General features: G+C 44.3%; 1 protein-coding gene across 1 annotated transcript in view; it reads right to left on the reverse strand.

Annotated features, from left to right (window-relative positions):
- Positions 1–22083, reverse strand: part of wge (winged eye) — a 215585-nt gene that overhangs the window by 60404 nt on the left and 133098 nt on the right. The window contains exons 2-9 of the mRNA XM_065452681.1: positions 19123–19365; positions 13525–13671; positions 11457–11609; positions 9633–9858; positions 7414–7766; positions 5079–6034; positions 3907–4153; positions 3189–3297 (exon numbers count right to left, since the gene is read on the reverse strand). Coding sequence (XP_065308753.1) covers positions 3189–3297; positions 3907–4153; positions 5079–6034; positions 7414–7766; positions 9633–9858; positions 11457–11609; positions 13525–13671; positions 19123–19276 — 2345 coding nt within the window. The 5' untranslated portion in view covers positions 19277–19365. The remainder of the gene's footprint in view (positions 1–3188; positions 3298–3906; positions 4154–5078; positions 6035–7413; positions 7767–9632; positions 9859–11456; positions 11610–13524; positions 13672–19122; positions 19366–22083) is intronic.

Consider the following 22083-nt stretch of genomic DNA (forward strand, 5'->3'; position numbering starts at 1 on the left):
TCACCTCTGAGCGCTCGGACGTGCTCTCACCTTTGACCTAGGAGTGCAACCGAGATGTGATGGAGTTCCGATCATGTGGCCACTGCAACTGCCATTGTTGGCACAGCGAGTGCGCGCATGGATGCACTCCGTTTGGTCCGCCATGTTTGTGTGCAACAAAAGAAGCACTTTCAATTGCTTTGGTGAGCAGCTACACATTCTGCTTCGGCATGCCGTCTCTGCCTCTGACCCATAGCGAGGCAGGAACAAGCTGAATGTACCATTAGGCAAGAAGAATCACCATTGGAATGTGTCAAGTTCATGGTGCCTTAATCACATCAACTAAAATCAGGTCAACTACAATGATACCAACCCTGGGCATAATTTCACCATGGCTGCCTCCAGCAAACCATCAGCTAATGCTTACAACAGCTCTCCCATAACCCTAAAATACATTTTGAAAGTTGAGCAGACAAAAGAAATGCAATGGCACCCACTGGATAATCAAGACGAAGTGACTTCATGCACTTTGTGCAAAGTACAATGTGATGTTAATATTACATATTACATTACCTCACCTCAACAGACTTGATTTGGGGAACCCTAAAGGAAATCTAGGGTGGCCTTTTTCTTAAATTTTTTTGAAGTACTGGTAATGTAACAATAGGCCTAAACTTGAGTGCTTCCTGTGAATATTTGGTGTCACCTATGGCAAAAATATTCGCCTAAAATTTCAACAATTATCATGGCAAGAGGCTATCAAAATTAAAGACCACGCTCCTCAGAGATGTGGAGAAAAAAGAAAAAAGCCTCGACTTTGGTAAATATTGTGCAATGTTTCATTTTCATAAATTTTTTCGGCATCATTATACTGGTTATACAGTCGAATCTTGTTAATTCTAGCACTCTTAATTCGAACTTCCGGTTTATTCGAACTGACGCTGTGGTCCCGTCAAAGTTATGTGTATTCCAATGGGTGAAAACTCGTAATTCAAACGCACACGCATTTGCGATGGTTTATTTGAACATGCCGCGCTCTGATAATGCTCTCGGCAGCACGCCAAAGGCGGCGGCGCCTTTGACCAGCATTGCTCTAACACCGTGATAGAGAAAAAGCTTACGAGAGACCCCTCTGCCGAACTGTCTCCAACTAGAAGTTAGCGTCAATCGAGACAGACCAACGCCGTGCACCCTACACTGTATGTGTGAGGAAAAGCGTGCGAGGGGAGCCGTCGATCACGACTCAATCTCGCCCACACGAAAGAGACGAAGCTAGGAGTAAGCGCGCCCTCTTCTGTCGTGTGCTAAGCAACCAACATTGCGGGGTACCGGGTGGAGGGGAGGAAAGGGGGCGGCGTTCTATTACGGCAGCAACTACGCATGTGGTGACTGCTCACGGTCGCCCGGCCATATATTGAGAGCGATGTGCGTCAGCGACTGTTAGCTTTGTGCGTGCTGTGTGTTCCCAGTGCTCACTTTGCGTTGAAGCGATAGATAGAATGAACGTCACTTCGTTTGTTGCTGCTGCCACGTTTCTTCACTCCAACGTCTTGACAGCAACTTTCCGCAGTCATCAAGCAAGATGTGTTAATGATTATCTGTGCTCGTGTGACACGGTGCTTCTTAATTAAGTTAAGTGTTAAGTGTTAAGTTAAGTGTTTCTCATCCTGTACAATTATGTATAATCAATATACATTTGTTCATCACTGTCCTGATCGCCGCAGCACAAACGCATGTATACCACATGGGCCCACACTAGCCTTGGCTATGGGCCCAACAGTTGTTTGCCTATGTTGATGTACAAATTCATGATGAATAAATAATGTCTAATGTCTAGTAAGCTAATGTTTACAACTTTATGCGGCCGATAAAGCTACTATCCTTGCTTCACATAGTTGTCCACTAATTTGTTATCGCAATCGATGCTTCACCTTTCAGGCGAAACTGCGACTTTCTTTACAATGACGAGTCTAAACCGAGGCGTCCCTATGGAAAGGTTATCGAGACAGTCAGCCACATCCGATTCTGTACAATAAGACGGACCCTGAATACGGGGACGCGAAGGTGACATCACAACAGAAGGGAGCACACCAACATGATTACGATCAGTGACAACGCCTTCGTCATCTTCATAAGACACAACACGTTAAAAATGCAGGACGAAGACCGTAAACGCAGATCCAATCTCTCAGTAGATGAAGGAAAAAGCAAGCGAGCAAGCAGATGAAAGCAGTGGTGGAGGCCCAGTCTGGCCTCAGCAACTCCACCGCTTCGATCTTAGGTGGCGGTAAGGAGCTTTAGGTGACAGAAGTATTTAGCGACATCCACCAAGATGGCGGGAAAGCAAATCCGCTTCCCTCCCAACCCTCCTTGCAACTGCGCTCCCTTCGCACTGCCTTTCAACTCCCTCATAACTTCATATCCCACGATGGTCTCCGCACGCGCCTGCCTCTGTTCTGGCACCAGCTTACCTGCTCCCTGAAGTTTCCTTTCCTGCTGTTATCAGGAAGTGAGTGTTGGCTGGCGTGGGCAGTTTAGTTGTCCTCGCTCACTGTCTCCTTGCACGCCATGATATTTCACGACTCACACTGTTCGTGCATCTTGTTATGGTTCACGAGTACTTCAAGAACATGCAATTCTTTTAATTCGAATTTCTTTTAATTCTAACAAATTTTGGGTTCCCTTTGAGTTCGCATTATCTAGATTCGACTGTACTGACATTACGTTCCACAGCCATTCAAATTACGCAAGAGCCACACAAAAGGTGGTGTATTCATGAAAACAATGTCATCAACCCACCAAGCACATGGCGTGACAAATTCTGCCTTGCAGAAGCTGTTGTAATCACAGAAACAACCTAATCAACAAGCTATGCAGGCTTCACAACCATGGCGTGCCAACTTCTGTTATGTCAGATCAGTGCCCTGCTGCTACTGAGCACTGCAGTTTTACATCATGGGAGATTGAAATGCAGCATACCATGCTGCAAAAATCTGAGTTGGAAGTAACTCTGACTTTGCTTATATTTCGAAGCTTCTGTGACCGATAACTTATGTTTGCACAGGCAACTTATCATAATTTCTTTTGCTTTTATTTCTTTGATATGCTGAGAATCGATATGAAGCAAGAATGGTGGCCTTAAAGAAAAAGTGTTGTAGGGCCCCTTTAACTTCCTACATTGGGTAAAGTAGCAAGCGAGCAATTCTCACCAGAGACGTGGCCCTCTGTCTGAACCACCTGCAGCCAAGATGACCGTAGAGCAGCTGACTGCAGTTATGTGACTCTGCTCCGCTGCACTTGACGACAAGCTTGTCTTGCCTGTGGGAAAGAAAGGAATAACTTGCATTCTTCTTACAACCTATAGACATGCACCCTAATTGACAAGTTACATTTGTGAAAGCATGTTCAGTTAGCCAAAAATTAAATTTCACCTCATTGGAATTGCAGTAAGTCGCAGAATATATAACACTGCAATGATGCGTCGATGCATAAATGATTCAAGTGCATGCTCTCGTCACAGACGCTTATAACCCAGCGTCAACCACATCAGTACCAGCCCTTATGGTGAGCTACTTATGTACACGATGCAAGTGATCACCTACTGTTGTTATTGCATCACTATTTCACTTTTTAGGCAGCCAACTTGACATCCCGAAGCATGTCTATAGATGAATACTGGCTAAAGATAAAGAGCAAATTACAAGCCTATATGAGAAAACTAATTAGTTAAAGGCAGGTTGTCATCTGTTTGTCTAGGCAATAAGAACTTCAAATAAATTGAATAACAACACAAGGACAATTTTCTATCCCGTTCTGTCATTCTACACTTCTTACCATAGTCACGCTTCAGCCCGCTAAGGACTAGTGCTAACGGTATGCTTTGTGGCAGCAGTGGTGTAGTAGAAGATTGCAAGTATGCTAACTCACTGCATGTGATGGTGTGGTCTTGGCGCTGCTGTGCCACAGCGATGCCCACAGGGATCGGCTGACTGGAGGCGTTGAGAACACTCAGCGCAGGCACCACCGACACCGTGGTGTCGCACTTCTCCTCCACCACAATCTTGCTGCTGCCAGCCTCCTGCGGCCGTCGCGTTGCCACTGCCACGCACGTTGGGATTCCCGTCGAGGACGCCCCGTCGGGCTTCTGGATGACGGCCTCACATGACTTGGAAATCTAAACAAGTGAGATTTCTTCAGTGACTCTGCTGCAAATGGCCCACAACAATGTTAAGATAGCACAGCGGAGTTTCATGCAAATACTGTAGAGGGCTGATTGGTGCTACAACTGCTTGGCAAACATCAAGAGAGATCACGGGGAGTACTATCAGCACCAAAAGTTCATAAGGCAGAGGTTCTGCAGTTAAAAAAAAAATGAAAGAAACAATTAGAATAAGAGTTTCAGTGCAGTTAGGGTATGTAGCCTGTAGAATATTGAAACATCATGCAGTTCTCACATTACAGCACCACCTTCAACAATGAATTTCAGGCTGCATGCCATCGCTTCACTGACAAACATTTTCATTAGGCCCATACCGAAAAAGTTTTCGCATTACTTCCATACAACAATCAAAAGTTACATGACATTTTACATATGTCATGCTCTATCAATGCAACCTATCATTTGGATAGCATTTTTTAGCACTGAGTGTCTTTATAATCAGCACTTGCAATTGTAGTAAAGATCACAGTGATAATAGAAGAGTCATATTCCTGGGTAAACATTTACTACAAAGGCTTAAATACCTGCAGAACATGACACAGCTGTTTTGTGATTGACGGTGATCCTCAATTTGTATGTGCCACGAAGTGCAGCAGCAGAAAACCACACTAGCCTAACATTAACTCATGCAGTATCATGCATGGTACTGTTGACAAGGGTGTAGTGAGTACAGGTAAACTACATTCTAAGTATCTTTAGAAACCTTAAGCACAAGTACAACAAAAACACAAACACGGCAAATTACAAAATTGTGCATGTTGTCCTACTCCTGTTTGCTTCACTATAGTTGCTACACCCTGCAGTTTCTGCAGATATGAATGCAGACTGGCTCATAATTCTACTTTACACCCCAGGCAGGTACAGCCTTAACTGGTCATACCTTGAGGTTGACTGGAGCCACTTCTTGCACCTTCGGTGAACCTGTACCTGAGCCCAGAGGTGTTGAGAAAACTGATGTGGTTTTGGCCGAGGCCTTGGCCATGCCCACAGCAAGCCCGCTGCTCTTGCCGTTACCACGAAGCCTTGTCTGCGAGACCACTTTCGTCTGCTGCACTGAAAGCATGACCGCATTCTTTCCCAGAGGCACAAGGGCAGGGCCTGTCACACGTTGATCCAGATCCACTGGCTCCCGCTTGGTGACTGCAGTGGCATACCGACACTCTGATCGCACCTCTTCCTTTTCCTCCTTGGGCGACGGCAACCGTGGCATGACGGCAACCACAGGGTTGACAGGAGCCATGGGCATGACGTGATTGACCGGGGTGCTCGTGACAGTCACACTTGCTGAGGTGGACATGCAACTCGCCCCCACAGGGGTGACAGCAGCTGTTGCAGCAGTGGGGATGGGTGTGATGTTATTGATGGATGTGACGGTACTGACAACAGGTGTGACGGTATTGACAGGTGCAACAGTGCTGACGGGGGAAACGACAGTTTTGACTGGCGAGACAGTATTCACAGGCGTGACGACACTTACAACAGGGGCCACAGAACTCACAGGTGTCACGCAACTGACTGGCGTCACAGGTGCCACAGCAGCAATAGCACGGCACTCATCTGTTGTTGAGCTGCAATCTCCTCGAGTGAAAACACTGGAGTCTTTTTCCAAACTTGTGGGAGTCACAGACAGTTCCGGTGCAGGATCAGCCATTGGAGAAAGGTTGCGAATGGGAGAGGCTTGAGAGGGAGAGTGCAACGGAGGTGTGTTGGAAGCTGGAGAGTCTGTCGCCGCCTCAGGAGTTGGAGGTGTGAGACTGACATCCGGAGTGGATGAGCTTACAACGGCAGGCCCTGTTGGTGACAGCAGGGGTGGCGGATGCGCCGATGGTGATGGGACTGCATTTGGAGATGAATATAAAATCAGTTATTACAGATAATGCTCGTATAGTTACTCACTATGTAACTAAATATTCTTTGACCAGTATGATAACTGAGCACAAGGCTGTCATCATTCCTCAAAATTTATAAAGCTGGTAAAGTAGGCCTGCATTTAACGAATCGGTTAGCATTCTGTATAGTCTGCCTCTCTGTCTTAGCTGTTCAGCGTGTTAATCACAAACCAAGTTTAACATCATGCCCTAGTGCACTATTATGTTCTACCTCCAGGATACATGCAAGAATGTTTAGCTGTTGAAATTTATTAAGACAATGATTATGCTAAATACCACTAAAACTCTATTTTACCAGTAGCATAACTCATTCTAATGCATCACCATGAACCTGCATATTGCAAGACACTTAAGCAAGCATCAATCAGTTGAAAACATCACAAAGAACAAGCTCTTACCCTGTTTCACTCATTAATGATGTACAGTGATTCTTTAAAATGTCATAAATGCCCCTCTTAATGTAAAAAAAAAAACCATCCTTTAGAAGAAGGCATGAATAGTTCCTGCTCAATGTCAGCAGATAAAATGCTAAAAATACACAAATATGTTTTTCATTAAGCTCAGACTTGCTGCTGTACCATCGCACGGCAGGCCTACACTTGAATTGAAATCCTTACAACTGTTTATTTATTTTATTCTATTCCACAATGTTGAAGTATGAGCAAGTTGGTAAAGCATACTTGCCAATGACAGTGCAAGAACTATAAGACTCAAAAGAGGCACACATACACTCGAAGCACTAACTTCAATGCTTTGACAGAGGTTAAGCTAGCACTCCGAGTGTGCATCATATTCTTTATTGTCTTATAGTTTGTATTGGCAAGTACCTCACTCCAATTATGACAACTCTTATCTTTCTTTATCTATCATCCCATTTATAAGCTCGAGTTTTTGAAATACTTATGAGTATTATAACCACCGAACGTTTCATTCATGGCTCGAGTTCACAGTCTAGGCAGGACATAGTCAGAATGACAATGGCCCCATCTTTTTGCAAGATAACAAAGTGATACAGGCTATTGTGCTACTTTGTTTACGCTCTACAATTGTGGTATCCAGCTAAACAGGGCACAGCTGAAAAATGGTCACTGTTTCAGTATGAGGCATTCTGCTGCATAAAAGAAATTGGGTACACTCTTCTCACATGCACTAAAGCAAACACATTTCTCAATATTTCAAACAAGTTTCAAGAGCTGGTGGGAGTCACGTAACACAAAAGCACACTATCGATAAATTACACTGCATTTGTCATGGCACTACCCACGGATAAACTTGTGTGAAACCATGCACTTGTTCAGAGTGAATGGTGAGCGGCTTAGCACTCACCAGTTGATGTCACCTGATCCGATGGAATGCAACACAAAGACATCCCCACAGTTGTCGACGGCTCTGTTGGCCCCGAGCTGGCCAACCCAGCTGCGGTGGTAGTGCCACCACTGTCCAACAAGTCCTGAGACCATGACGCACTGGTCACAGTTCCACAACTCTGGGGCACACAAGTGCAATGAGAGCACTTCTCGACAGTCTTTGTTCGGCCACTTGCTACCGGAGTAGCACCCACAGACAGGTCTGTCGGGCCACTTTTGTTCGTGTTTTTCTGGGACGACTTTTTCGATCGAGACTTCTCCAAGCTGCGGTCCCTCGTGTGTGCGTTTGGAGGCTTGCTCGAAGATCGGACACTGAAAAGTACAACAATTTCCTTTAAAACACAGCCTAATTATCTGTTGGGCTCACACTTACTGTAAATCAGCAAAGAAAAGATATCATAATCCAGCAAACAGATTTATGAAAGTGGCTCCAAACAGCTTCCCTGTAAATGGCAGTACTTACAGTGAGGCCTTTTAGTAAGTGTGTTGATCAGTCAAGCGTCCCCACAACGAGCGCTGGAAAAAAAGTCTGTCCATCCCAAACATAAGACCGTAACTCTGAAACCTAACTTGCATGCGAAATATAGTGACTATGATAAAGTGGGAGGGTCTCTTTTTTTTCTTCTTTCTTTTCTGGCAAGAAAAGAGTGGAAGAGTATAATATTTTTTTCCAAGTTGTCCTGTAAATAAAATCTTTGGCAATTCTGGAAATGCCTGTCTCTTAGCCACCTTTATCAAGAGACATGTTAATTTCTTACAGGCTGAATGCAACACTACTTTGCAATTTCAGACTTTGTATGAAACCAAATTTTAGTGATATGGTTGACACCAAAACTGTCCTACAAAGCAATTAACTCTCTGCTTGATCCCATCAACATCTGCTTGTTTGTACTCTTTCTGGAGAGATGTTCACATTTGGAATATTGGATTCTAATCCGATATTCAGCAAGGCCGCCGAGTAGGCAGATGTATAAAAGAGGGAAATGGGTGAGGCACAAAAATACTATGGCCTGCGCTTATTTAGAGGAAAAGGAGCATATGTAATCAAGAATATTATGGAACACTGTCTGGTTAGGCAAAAGCACCATTAATAAACCGGGTCATTCACTGACCGATGCCTAAAAACAAAACATTATTTTTTTTCCTGCACAGATCATTTGTTTCCAATGAACCAGTCACTGCAAAATTTCTTTATACGGGATAATTATTTTTAAGTTTTACAGAATTAAAAAAATTGCCCGTGGTAGATAGCATAGTTCCATTCCTTAACGTGGAATATTCAAAGGGGTGTACATTGCTTGCATGAGAAATCGAAACACATAATCAACAAATATACACTAATTAATTTCTTAATTAATTGTATTGATGAACACTGCAATTTATGCATTGTATCTGGTAAGATTGCAAGGTGTATCCCCTTATAATTAATTACCACGACGACACCAGCTTGGAGACATATGCCCTAAAACTCAGTAAAATTTCACTGTTTTTCTAATTATTTTTTTAATTAAAACATTTTTATGCACTGAAGCACAAAAGAAATTGAAATGCCCATGTATTTCATCACACTTTGGCAATGTATATCTCAAAACAGGTGTCACCCTGAAAATTCATTCAAAGTGGATACATCTTGCAAACTCGTCCACTACAATTCGTAAATTGCAATATGTGCTGTAAAGTAAATAATTAAGAAGTTAATTAGTGAATTTTTGTTAATTACGTGAATATCTTTCAATTTTTCATGCAAGTAATGTCCACCTGTCTGACTATTCGAGCTCAAGGAATGGAATTGTGCTATCTGCAAAAGGTGATTTTTAAAGATTCTGCAAAGCTTAAAGACAATCACCTGGTATATGCTTGAGCACTTGTGCCAGGGTTGAGGACTAGGATAGAGAACAATGGGGGCAAGGAGCAGCAACACAGCCAAACATAATCTCAAATATTGCTACAGCCAACCATAACACTGCGCACTATACAAACTGGTGTTCTGACCCAGTCACACAGGCATCTGTTATTCAAACAGGCCACCAAACTTTACACAAAGAGAGAGCCAAAAATATAATCAGAGAAAAATAAAAAGAGTCTCTTGTGACACACACACACGATGGAGAAAAATGTGGGGACCTAGACTCAAAGCACCCAGAACACCACCATGCAAGAACCAGTAGAGCATTGCACCTCTGTGTAGATGAGTTGAGTGGAGCCACGGTGGTCAGGAGACTGTCCGCATGGCTGCGTGCCGTGGGTGTCAGCGGCTCATCGACCACCTTGCCAGTGTGGCTCAGGTCGGTGCCTGTCAAGCTTGATGTGGGCGGTGACAGCAGGGAAGAGCTGGCAAGAGGTGACAGCGCCGAAGCATAGTGCGACAGAGGTGAACCCAGGCTTGGAGAGAGAAAGCCACCATCTGGAATGTTCACCATAAACACAATTGAACATCCCTGTGAAAATGTTACAGTGCATGAATATCTGAGTTCAAGACTCACAACCATCCAAGAAAATGAACCTGCAAACCATTCACCAAAGTAAACGAACTCGACCTAAGGCTGTGCAGGTTCATGGTTAAGGAGACCCCTTAGCCTATACTCATAACACTTGTGAAATGCTCAGGAACAAATGGCGGTACAATTTTGTCTTTCTTTCTGTGGGGAAGCCTGCCCTGAAAACCTCAGCCACCCTCAATGCTTAATATACAGTGGCTCATCACTTTTTCTGAGGCGAACTTTTGTTTTCTCCTGTCACCAGAATTAATCTTCATTTCTGACATAGCTCTCACCTACTTGACATCGGGCCAAGATGACTGTCATCTAGTTGTGAGAACACAAAGGCAAATGAGCCGGTTTCCCAACTGATTGGTCCAGTCCAAGGCAAACAAGGGCAGGAAATCATTACATATGAATGTCAGAAATGAAAAACAGTGAACACCTGCAACACAGTTTCAACATGCAAACCTATAAATGTATAAGCCAGACTCAATCGAAGACAACCACAGGTGTCCATCCTCGTTCACGAATATATTGACTCGTACTCTATTCACGCTCACTTCACACGTGTAAGATAGAATGCTAGGGAGTGATGAAGGGAGTGAGTGAATGAGATTACAAACAGGAGTGATTGTTGGAGGCAGTTTCAGTTAACATGAGCACCAATGAATGTCAATGGACGTGGGTATGTATGAGCGCGTGCTAATGAGTGAAAGTGCTTGAATGGGTGCCATTAGGTGTGATAGAGAAGATGCACAACTGAGCGATCACGAATCATCATCATCATCATCAGCCTGGTTACGCCCACTGCAGGGCAAAGGCCTCTCCCATATTTCTCCAACGACCCCGGTCATGTACTAATTGTGGCCACGCCGTCCCTGCAAACTTCTTAATCTCATCCGCCCACCTAACTTTCTGCCGCCCCCTGCTACGCTTCCCTTCCCTTGGAATCCAGTCTGTAACCCTTAATGACCATCGGTTATCTTCCCTCCTCATTACATGTCCTGCCCATGCCCATTTCTTTTTCTTGATTTCAACTAAGATGTCATTAACTCGCATTTGTTCCCTGACCCAATCTGCTCTTTTCTTATCCCTTAACGTTACACCTATCATTCTTCTTTCCATAGCTCGTTGCGTCGTCCTCAATTTGAGTAGAACTCTTTTCGTAAGCCTCCAGGTTTCTGCCCCGTAGGTGAGTACTGGTAAGACACAGCTGTTATATACTTTTCTCTTGAGGGATAATGGCAACCTGCTGTTCATGATCTGAGAATGCCTGCCAAACGCACCCCTGCCCATTCTTATTCTCCTAATTATTTCCGTCTCATGATCCGGATTCGCCGTAACTACCTGCCCCAAGTAGGTGTATTCCCTTACGACTTCCAGTGCCTCGCTGCCTATTGTAAATTCACAAATGGGCGCGAGTAGAAACTTGAGCGAGTGCACATGAGTGTGAGTGAGTACAAATGAGTGTCCGCTCATTCGGCCGACCCATAAAGACAAAGTAAGCTCTCCACTAACTTACCTCGGTCCAGCAGCGAAGGATAATGGGAAGCAGAGTGAGCCAAGCGGGGAAACAAGCTACCAGGGGGCCCAAAAGGGTCTGGTGGAGAGCCCAGTGGTGGGAACAGTGAGTAGTAGCTCCCTCCATAGCGGCTGTAGCCTGGAGATGTTGACACTGCATTCACACAGCATCACAAGTCCCAATAAGCAAGGTGCAGCAATGCAGACAATGTCGCTCTCACTCTTATTTTATTTATTTCACCTTAGAGGCTTGAGTGCACTGCATAAAAAAAGGGCTTAAAGTATATGTATTCATTGCTCATGACACAATAAAAACAAAAAACATAAAAAAGGAAAAGAAAAGCAGTCCAGTATTAACAACAATGATAAGGAAGTACTAGTGTAGGCAAAGCTAAAAAAGTTACACAATCACTGGTTAGCTTTCAGAAAGCGGGCATATAGGACCATCAAATGTGTAACACAATGATGGTGATTAGAGTACACAATGAATCATTTGTGACAAAGAGATCACATACAAGTTAACTAGCATTTCAGTTTATCACTAAAATAATTTCGGTTGCTATACGTGACGATTTTATCAGGGAGGCAATTCTACAAAATAATTGTGTGAAAAAAGAATTAATTTGACATTGCTAATTGACCAGGGATATGCTTTAGAAGTAGGCTGTGACTGAAGCCAACGTAAGTTCGCAAAGATGGTTTTAACAAGTCATGCCTAGAAAGTGGGCAGTATAGTTAATAGAAATTAATATGCGCACTTCTAAAGAGGTGATGAGTTCATTCAATTCATACTTCTCCATTGACCACATATTGGCTAACAGGATAATGTATGCAATAGGGGTGATGAACTTAAAAATGCAACATATACAAAAGAAGAGGTAAAGAAATATATACATAAAAAATGTCAAGAACAGGCACAACATAATAATTGCTCAAGTGAAAAACATTTAAGAGCGAACAGCTGAAACCTTCCTAGCCAAGAAAAGTGTAGATGAAAAGCCGAGAAGGCAGATGCAGCAAAAATAAAATCTGATAGGCTGACAGCAGCACAATTACTAAACATATAACATACATCATGTTACATTTAATACTTAGCAGGCAATGTTGTAGAAGCTACACAAGGAGTGTAGTCATACAACTGCACTCCAACCATTTCACATTGCAGCTGTTTTTTGTCTATGGCACTTTCTATGGAATAACTGCTCCCTATATAATTATAAAACTAACTCTTGTAGATTTAATGTTATGCGAAATGGCATATTATTTGTGAATTTTAGTGCTTTCAGTATGCTACTTATGTTTTGGTTGTGAACACGAACGGTGCCCTGTGGCTACTAGTCACAGAAACATGAACATTCAACTGTGCTCACTCGTTCAGTAGTACTAAATAGATTGAGATCTGTGATACCTTTCATTTAATAATTACATCATATTTTGTGGCATATGAGTATGAAACTTAATGTTACATTGAATTACATGACACATACCTATACCTTTCTTTCATATGTGACACACTGTTTTTCAGATGCAAATGCAAGCAGGGTGAGAAGGCTCTCTAGACATCATAGTATTGCCTTTTGTAAACCCTTCCTATGTTTACACACACAAGCCTTAAGATATTTCTTATTAAGCCCTTTCGAACAGCCTGCTAAAGTCGGTGGGCAAGATAGACTGCACAAGTTACAATAGCTTATAAATAAATGGAACTCTCCATCTCGCACCAGTTTTACTGCACAGTTAGAATGCTTGAGAAATGAATTAAGTTTAAGAAGAAAGCTACATACATTAAATCGACACATGCGGCAGATTCCTGATAATTAAACTCATTAATACATGCACCTAAAGTAAACTGCACGACAAAATACTCATTCTTCCTTGCCTGGCTTGGCTCTTAAAATTTTAGGGCCTTTTCTGGGTTCATGAACACACTGCTGCCAGAGCGTGGATAAAAGGGTTTATACATAAAAGTGCGGCTGACTGTGCTATCATGACAGTAATCTGACCACACTCTCTGCAGCTAGAGTGCCGTCCTCTGAAAGAGACAGGAGTGTCAGAAATGGTGCACTCACTATCGGGCGGAGGAGTTGGGGGCCAGAACTGCCGCATGGCAGCCATGTTGGGTGACGTGTGCGGAGCCCGGAAGCTGCCCAGGGGACCCAGGGGGCTCCCTCCTGGGCTGGATGCGTTGTTGCTCAGTGCACTCAGGTAAGGGAATACTGCACAGATGCACAAAGATGGCATGCATCAATCATACGCAGAACACAGATGATGCAGAGACAATAGAGAAAGCTGTGTAATCAAGGAACAAGATCAGAGATACAATATCTTGCTAAAAGCAATGCGCAAGAACAGAAAGAAGAAAGTGGACATTCCACCAGTACTGACTTGCATCTAGCTTTTATCTTTTGGCCATGTCTGTTTTCATGTGTTGCTGCAAGCAAGGGTTCCAAATCCAGCATAACACAAAAACTTTTATGCCTATTGGGGCTTATCTTGTCTGCTAACCAAAATTGTCATCAATCATGCAAACACTTACCCTGCACTTCGCTGCTGCTCTCCTGTCAGGAAAGCTATTTAATGTCGATACGTGCATGCCGTTTGTGACCTTAACATACAGGGAGTGTGGCATTAAAGAAAGGAGATGCAAGCAAGTTAGAAGACGATTACGGCTGGGAGACAAAGTAAGCACTAAAAGGTGCAAATTTTTCTTAGAGTGTAAGTGTTAAGCACACTTTTAAATTATAGGCCAACATGAATCACTTAGTAACAAACTGAGAAAAAAAAAGCACAAAGAAAAATAATATAACAGCCAATGGACAATTTGCAAATATATTCGGTGCATGCCAAAGAAAGGTATTTTCCAACCACAGTGCTCTCAACTACAAGTTTACTGAATAGCAATATTGCCTCTCTGTGGCCAGGTGTGGAAAAAACTATGACAACATAAAATTTTCTAAGGCCATTGTGCTCCCTCTTCCTCCCTGGGTGGGACCATGCTTAGGGCTTCACACTGGCAACTCGCAGGGATTGCACAACCAAGTTGATTGCAAAGTGTCCAGTGCAAGTTTATCTCCTTTGTTGAAAAAGTGCCTGCTTTAGGTCAGTGGCTAGCTGCTTATTTCCCACTCACGCAACTGCATTAAAAATGTGCTGAACTAATCAGCGGTGCAGGAGTAAGGTGTCTTTACATGCTAACACTTATTTTATGTGGCAATGGCAATGCGAGCAGATGTGAAAATATTTTGGTGTTGTGATGGACAGGCCACACTTGCCAGTGTGAACATCGACTGCCGTGAGTTACTCCTTGGTCGCCAGTCACGGTCGGTCGAGCAACCTCGGCCACTTACCAATGTGAATGTGCCCTGAGAGGGAGAAATGTAGTCTGGAAATGAGAGTTCTTGGCTGGAACACAGCCTTGCAGGGCAGCTGACTTACAGATTAGCGTCTCCTTGAAAAATAATGATGTAGAGTTACTGAGCACTGCAAAGACTCTCAGAATGGTTTCTTCCACAACATCTAACCTGGTACGAGCACACTGAATACCTCTGATGAAAAATATCTGGCACTATTAGCACTATTTCATGATTAAGGCACACTTATGCTCCTACCTAAATCAAAAATTTTACGGCTGCTAGTCTTGCCACTCCTACAATAGTGAACTATCGTTTGGTGCATCTCTGGTCTTATACTATAATAAGGAAGCTAGGCTGCTATTTTGTAGAAATGCCTTTTTCGATGCTACTGCCTTTCAGCGCTTTTCATGTCTCTGAGTGGCAGTGTTTGATGCTCCGCCCAGAGCGGAGCATCACTTGACCACTCGTGAATGCAAAAAGCATTGAAAGGCATTAACACCGGCAAAACGCACTGCTACAATATCGCTGCCCTCATATACTACACACCTCTATGCTCACACTATACTTAACCTTTCCCTAAACTACCAATATTTTATACGTGTTTTGTTTATTTTGCCATAGAATGGTTACCTGCAAGTGCTTTCTTGCTATATAATGGAAACCGTATACTTTTCTTAGCCAACCTGAAAAACCTGGAGAAAAAAACCCGGATTGTTCTCATCTCTAAACCATGAGGTCTTAAACCACGGCTACTTTACATAATAACACCTGTTGTATTAAAAGTTATTCTAACAGAATTTTGATCCTCTATTGGTCTCTGACAAAGCCATTAAGTGTTTCCGCCAAAATGCGTAGTTCCAGAAGTGAGGTATTAAGCATGAAATGCTTTTAGCTCCTGTTGTCAGCAAACTCCAAGTGACATTTAGCAAAAAGCCAGATACGTTATCCGGGCACTAAAAATGAGAACATGCAGGCAAGTTGCGAGAACAAAACGAGATCATCCAGGCAACCAGTCAAAACCACATTACATGCACTAATTACTTTCCAAAGAAGTTACAAAAAATATTGCTCCCGAGTTCTTCTAAATGTTGATTCACAATATCACTTAAGCTGCAACTTCTAGTATGCCGAAGTTTTATGTGTCATTTCCAATGGTGACGATCAAAAGGCAGATACACGGAACTAAACGCTTGATTGCCATCTTTTGGTGCTGCGGCAGAGTTGCCTGTGCTCTTTTCAACGCCAGTGACTCATGAGGTCAGCGGTGTGTCTGGCATGCCGGTAGCATCCTAGCCAGTAGCGTTCGTCACGCTGCGAGCGGCCTTTTGAGCGAGACAATACTTTCAATGAGTCTCCGTCTGGGACAGAAAACTATCGCATCCATATGGACCAGGGCACAGTACAGCGTTGTGCAGTGTGATGTGGTAGCTAGTATCAAGATTGTGGCTAGCATCATCTCCAAAAAATCTGCTTTGCCAGTAGCCATTTCATGCTTACATCTACTCTCGATTACGGGAGAGCCAGCAATTTTTTTCTTAATGTGTCATTTGAGTGCTTATTATTTTACTGATTAGCATTTTGTTTAAGCAACATACAATTACATATATATATATATATATATATATATATATATATATATATATATATATATATATATATATATATATATATATATATATATATATATACAAGTGCTATGATTGTGTCTAATATTCTGGTATATTTTGTTGAACCAAGAGAGTTTTAGCTTGTTTGTAAATGTATTAACATTCAGATAATACCGGGTTATAGATGTGGACAGCAACAACAACGCTGGTAGCGACAACTTGTGTCACCTTGTTCAACCATAAAGTGGTGGGCACGTTCTCGTGTTAGATGAGTGTTCTTGTCAAAGAAAAATTTTTAAAGGCTGCACGTTAACAATTATGGTGTTGCCAACACATTAAACCAACAGTTAAGCATGTAACATCGTTTACCACAACAATAACAGCTCTGCGCCCCCCCCCCTGGTTAAACTCAGTACCACAAGATGGCGCCACCAACCTGCCTGCTCACGTTTACGTCTATAAACAACCTACAATTGCCTAATCAAGTTTTAGCGTGTCAGTAGAGTATTAGTCAGAGTGTCAACCAAGCTGACATTTCCAAATTCTCTGAGTTATCTCAATTTTCCCTCAGTGCCTTTGCAAAATTCTCAGAGTGACAAAGAACTTTGTTTTATGTCAAAACAGGCTGACGCCATGTCGCCCGATGTTTCCGCTCTTTAGTAAGCATGTTAAAAAAAAAAAAGATTATTCCAGTTTATTTGAATAGTAGGGAGCAGGGTTTATTTTATTCCAAAAGAAAACATAAGGGTGGGGTAAGTAAAATGCACAGTGAATAAAATGTCTTCGAAAAAAAAAATTGTAAAACCCATTGCAAATACGGAGTAGAATGTTCTCTAATACGAATAAAAAGGAAGTGTATACAGGAGCAAATATTTTCGAATGAGCTATTTCTATCAACTGATAGCAAGCGCATTCTTTTGTAACAGCTGGTAAGTGAGCTTCAGCTGTCCTGACATACTCTCAGCTCATGCACAATGCTTCAGTGTTGCGTTTCACTGCTTTAAAGAGTTCATTCTGGTTTGGATGAAAGACACCTGCATCTCGGCATCAGCCAACACTTGTTTTTTTGAGCTCAAATCCTTCCAAGAAGTGGCCCGGCATGCATCCTTTCTCATTCATTTCACGATGCATAAGTCATTTGTGTTCCGCGCGTTCACCCCACGGACCATTCGAAGCAACCTCTTGGTCAACAGTCAACGTCCTATTTTTTCGGACTCCCTAGGGGCCGCAATAACATCAAAAAAATCGGGCAGTTCGAAAATAATGAATGCATGTCTTTTACTGCCCTTAAAGGCTCAAATCGCCACAGGCACATCCGAAAAAGCCCTGACGGCCTGCCAGTACACTTATTAGGTATGCCGGTGCTCCTACTGTGACAGGAGATGGTGGGTGCACGCGTGTATAATGAAGGAACACATACTGTGTCCCGTGACAATTGACCCTTCACCGCAATAATTTCGCGCATGCTTCACAGCGTAACACTGCTGTATTGAGGCAAAGCTGACTTTCGGGAACCGGTACTACGCAACGCATTGTGCTTTTCGAGCTTCGAAGTCAATCGCGAGGACAACAAAGGCGGACTTGGTGCCATTGCTGACAGCGGCGAATTCTTGAACGAACGCCTAAGCAGCTAGGCCTAGCGTTGCCGCGGTGGTCTACGGCTGCCAGCGGATCTGCGCGCGAGAGCGCCGGTACCGTAGCGCCGGTTCGAGACGGCGAGGTGATCAAAATGGCGGCAGTGGTCCTGCGGTCACGGAAAAGCCCGGAAAATCGGACGGCGAAGGGTTTTTGTGTCCGAAATTTCAGACGTTCTTATACTATGGGTGGGGTACGTGGTGGTGCCGCAAAGCCGTCCGAATTATCGGGAGTCCGGAAAGTCGCTCGTTGACTGTACACTGCCAACTCCTCCAGCCGACGACAGGACGTCAAAGACGATCTATTAAGATGCCTGTCTGCTACTCGTGCCAGCATTACCGCGACTTTCGATCCTTTCAATAAAATTACAGCTAATTTTCCCTGATTCAAACACAAGTTCCTTGAGTTTTCCCTGAGTATTTCCAGACAACTCAATATCCCTGAGAATTTCCGGTTTCCCAGTTTCCACAATTGGTAGACACCGTGATTAGTGCTTGCGGAATACCGGTTACCAGACGTCTTTTGATGAAAAATTTACCCTGTGAGCACACAACGTTAATGGACAGCTTTGGCTTGTCCGCAACCATCTAGCTATTTTCGGATTACTGGAGTCATGTACGGCAGTTGGGAAGCTGGTAGTGACATCTCCTGACGCTTTGTTCAGCTACGTAGAATATAACCAGATCACTGCAGTATTAGCTTTGTGTGCTCTCTCAAACTTTTTGTCACAAGATGTCGCTACCAGCATTGTTGCTGCCATACAGCTCTCTGGTAATACGGTATTCCGTAAACGCTAATACCGTTTAAGGGCAAGCTAAAACTCTCTAATACTGCAGTAACTCGCCATTTCTGCTTGACTGCTGGTATACAGCGTTGATAGCAACATAATCCTTAAGGTGCACTCCTTTTACAATTTTCTTTCTAAGAACACTCCCCCGACCGCAGATTTTCAAACACGTCGTAGTTGAATCAAGTGTCACAAGATGGTAATACGAGCACCAACAAGCTAAAGCTCTCTGACGATGTTCACGTGCGCGACATCTGTATTCCGCGTGCAAAGGAAGATGCTCACGGGCGGCCCCTCCGGCTGCTGCTGCGACTGCGGCGGCAGATGTGGTCGGCACCGAGTGCTGCTGCATGAGCAGCCTCGCGTAGTGCTGCTGCAGCGGGCAGGGGGCCCCCGGGGCGAAGCGCGCTTCCAGGGGGCTCGGGGCCTGGCCCTCCATGCCTCCGCTTGCGCGCGCATCAGACCCCACCGCCGGCCGCCGCGCACCCGCCGCGCTCCGTCCGACCCCGCTCGTCGACGCCCCGCAACCTGCGGAAGACAAGACACGCAACGATCAGACGGCACCAAGAACCTCCGTCGCGCATTTCTTTCTAAGAGCAGATCCAAGCGGTTTCTTTCCCACTTCGCATCGGCGAAGTGGGAAAGTGGCGAGTCGTCGAGCGACATTTGACCGTCGGGTGTCAGGCAAGGAGACGCGATCCCTCCAATGCCATTCACCGCATGCTTGGAAGAAGTGTTGCGACTAAACTAGGAAGGATCAGTATCGAGCAATGATCAGTATCGAGTAATGATCAACGGCGAATATTGCAGCAACCTACGCCTTGCAGGTGGCACTGTCATCCTGTTCAGCAACGATAGAGATGACTTGCAAATAATGATTGAGGAACTATGCCGAGAAAGTTTAGAAGGGTTGATGATTAACACGTAGAAGACAAGGGTAACGTTTAATAAAGCCTGGTAAGAGAATGGGAATTAGTGATTGGCAGTCAGACTCTAGAATATGTGCAAGAGTACGTTTTTCTAAGCCGAGTGGCGTAGTTCGGAAACAATCTTAAGCATTAAAAGCTTTTAGCTACCTTTGTCCGAGACCTTCAAGTTACCTTTAGCCGAAAGGTAGAGTTGTTATCCAGGCAAGTTGCTAGAACAAAATGACATCACCTGTGCAAGCAGTCAAAATTTAAGTAAATGCAGTCTCTGGCCCCTACTTTTTGTATATGACCGCATTAGATATGCTAGTTACTGTTCAAACAAGTTACAGAAAATATTGCTTCCGTACCGAAGTTTTATTTGTCATTTGCCATAGCGACGTTCAAAAGGCAGATAAAGGGCACCATACACTTCACCGTCATCTTTTGGCGGTCCGCGAGTTCCGCGGCGCAGGTTCTGCGTCGCCTCAAGAGATGGCGCCTCGCTGCGTGGCGCCATCTCTCGAGGCGTTTCTACCAGCCGCGGTGGCTTAGCGGTTATGGTATAGCGCTGCTAAGCACGAGGTCGCAGGATCAAATACCGGCCGCGGCGGCCGCATTTCCATGGAGGCGAAATACGAAAACGTCCGTGTCCCGTGGGCATTGGTCCCCTGGTGGTCAAAATTAATCCGGAGTACCCCACTACGGCGTGCCTCATAATCAAATCGTGGTTTTGGCACGAAAATCCTCAGAATTCAATTCATTCTTCTTCTAGCTGGGCAGTGCGCTCTGTCCCACTGGCGCCTTTCACTGCCTGTCGTGCGGTCTTCAGCCGGTTTTCCTCTTCTAGCGTCCATATGGGCGAGTGCACAGTATGGCGTGGTGCGGTGTGGTGGGGTGTGCCATTGTGAACATGCACTACGCCCATTTTAAGATTGCGGCTAGTATATAATCTCCAACCAATGTGCTTTGCCGGTTTCCATTTCATACCGTTAGATAACCGTTGGCGCATTAGGGCTACATAATGGGTACCAAGAGAAGGGAAACGCAGTCGAGGACGGTAGAAGACTAGGTGGAGCGATGAAATTAGGAAACTCGCGGGCGCTAGTTGGAATGCGTTGGCGCAGGACAGGGGTAATTGGAGATCGCAGGGAGAGGCCTTCGTCCTGGCAGTGGACATAAAGCAGGCTGCTGCTGATGATGACGACGATGATGATTTTATGCTTACATCTAGGGTGCGATCTTGTACGCGTACCAAAATAGAACGGAGGCGGTTCGTTCTTTACGTCACGAAATAGGCGGTATGTTCCGTTCCGTTCGTCCGATAGCAAACGACACGGAATGATTGACGGCAGATATCACGTCACAATTGACGTCATGGCGTTCCGCACGGTTCAAATTGACGAATCGCATTTGGCTCGGTGGAACGAACGGCCTCCGTTCTATTTTGGAACGCGTACAAGATCGCACCCCTACTGTCGCTAACGGGAGAGCCAGAAATTATTTATTTGGGGGAGGAATAACGCACTTAACCGGAGACGAAATGGGGGAGTGGGAGCTGGCAGGTGGCAGCATCATGGTACGCAGAAATTTCGCGGGTGGGGGTGGGGGGATGGCACCACTGGGAACGTGCCCCACCCCCCCTATGGACACGCCCTGGCTAAGCACCCGCGTCTAAGCCAATTACAAGACACCCTTATCAGGAGAATAAATTTGCAGAAAAATAACTATTTGTTGAGGAACATATGGCAGGCAAAAATGACAGCGCCAAAGACGAGACGAGGGCAGTCTGGGATTTTTGATGGCACCTTCAAATGCCATGTGACTGGTGCTATTTAATTGTTTACTAATTTAACAAACAAAATGGTTATGTCACAGTTGTAACACATTTATTACATACATATGCAGATCGAACGAAGCAAAGAGGTTAATTTAACGTGACAAACGACGAAACCCAGCCTTCGTAAGACCCGTACACAAGAGGAGAGAAATGCACAACCACACATGCTGGGACTAGCAGCGGAGTTTAATGAAACACTTGGGTCGAAAAGAAAACTAACGCGCGCATGCTCTATACAAAAACCGGTAGACATAAAAGACATCGGTCAATGACACATTCTTAAAACCACATTTTTCCAAGAAAACCACTTGTTTACATGATAGCGATAAGGAGGGTACGCCCACACACTGATTGTGACCGTGTTTTTGAATTTGTATACTTATTAATCAGTGGAAGAGAACGGAAAACACACGGAAGACGCAGTGTTGGAAGGACAAAGGACGAGCGCTGTCTAACAATTGAAATTTACTGAACAAGGTTTGGTATGCTTCAAAGACTTTT

Source organism: Dermacentor albipictus, chromosome 8 (assembly GCF_038994185.2).
Source record: "Dermacentor albipictus isolate Rhodes 1998 colony chromosome 8, USDA_Dalb.pri_finalv2, whole genome shotgun sequence".
NCBI classification, from domain to species: domain Eukaryota; kingdom Metazoa; phylum Arthropoda; class Arachnida; order Ixodida; family Ixodidae; genus Dermacentor; species Dermacentor albipictus.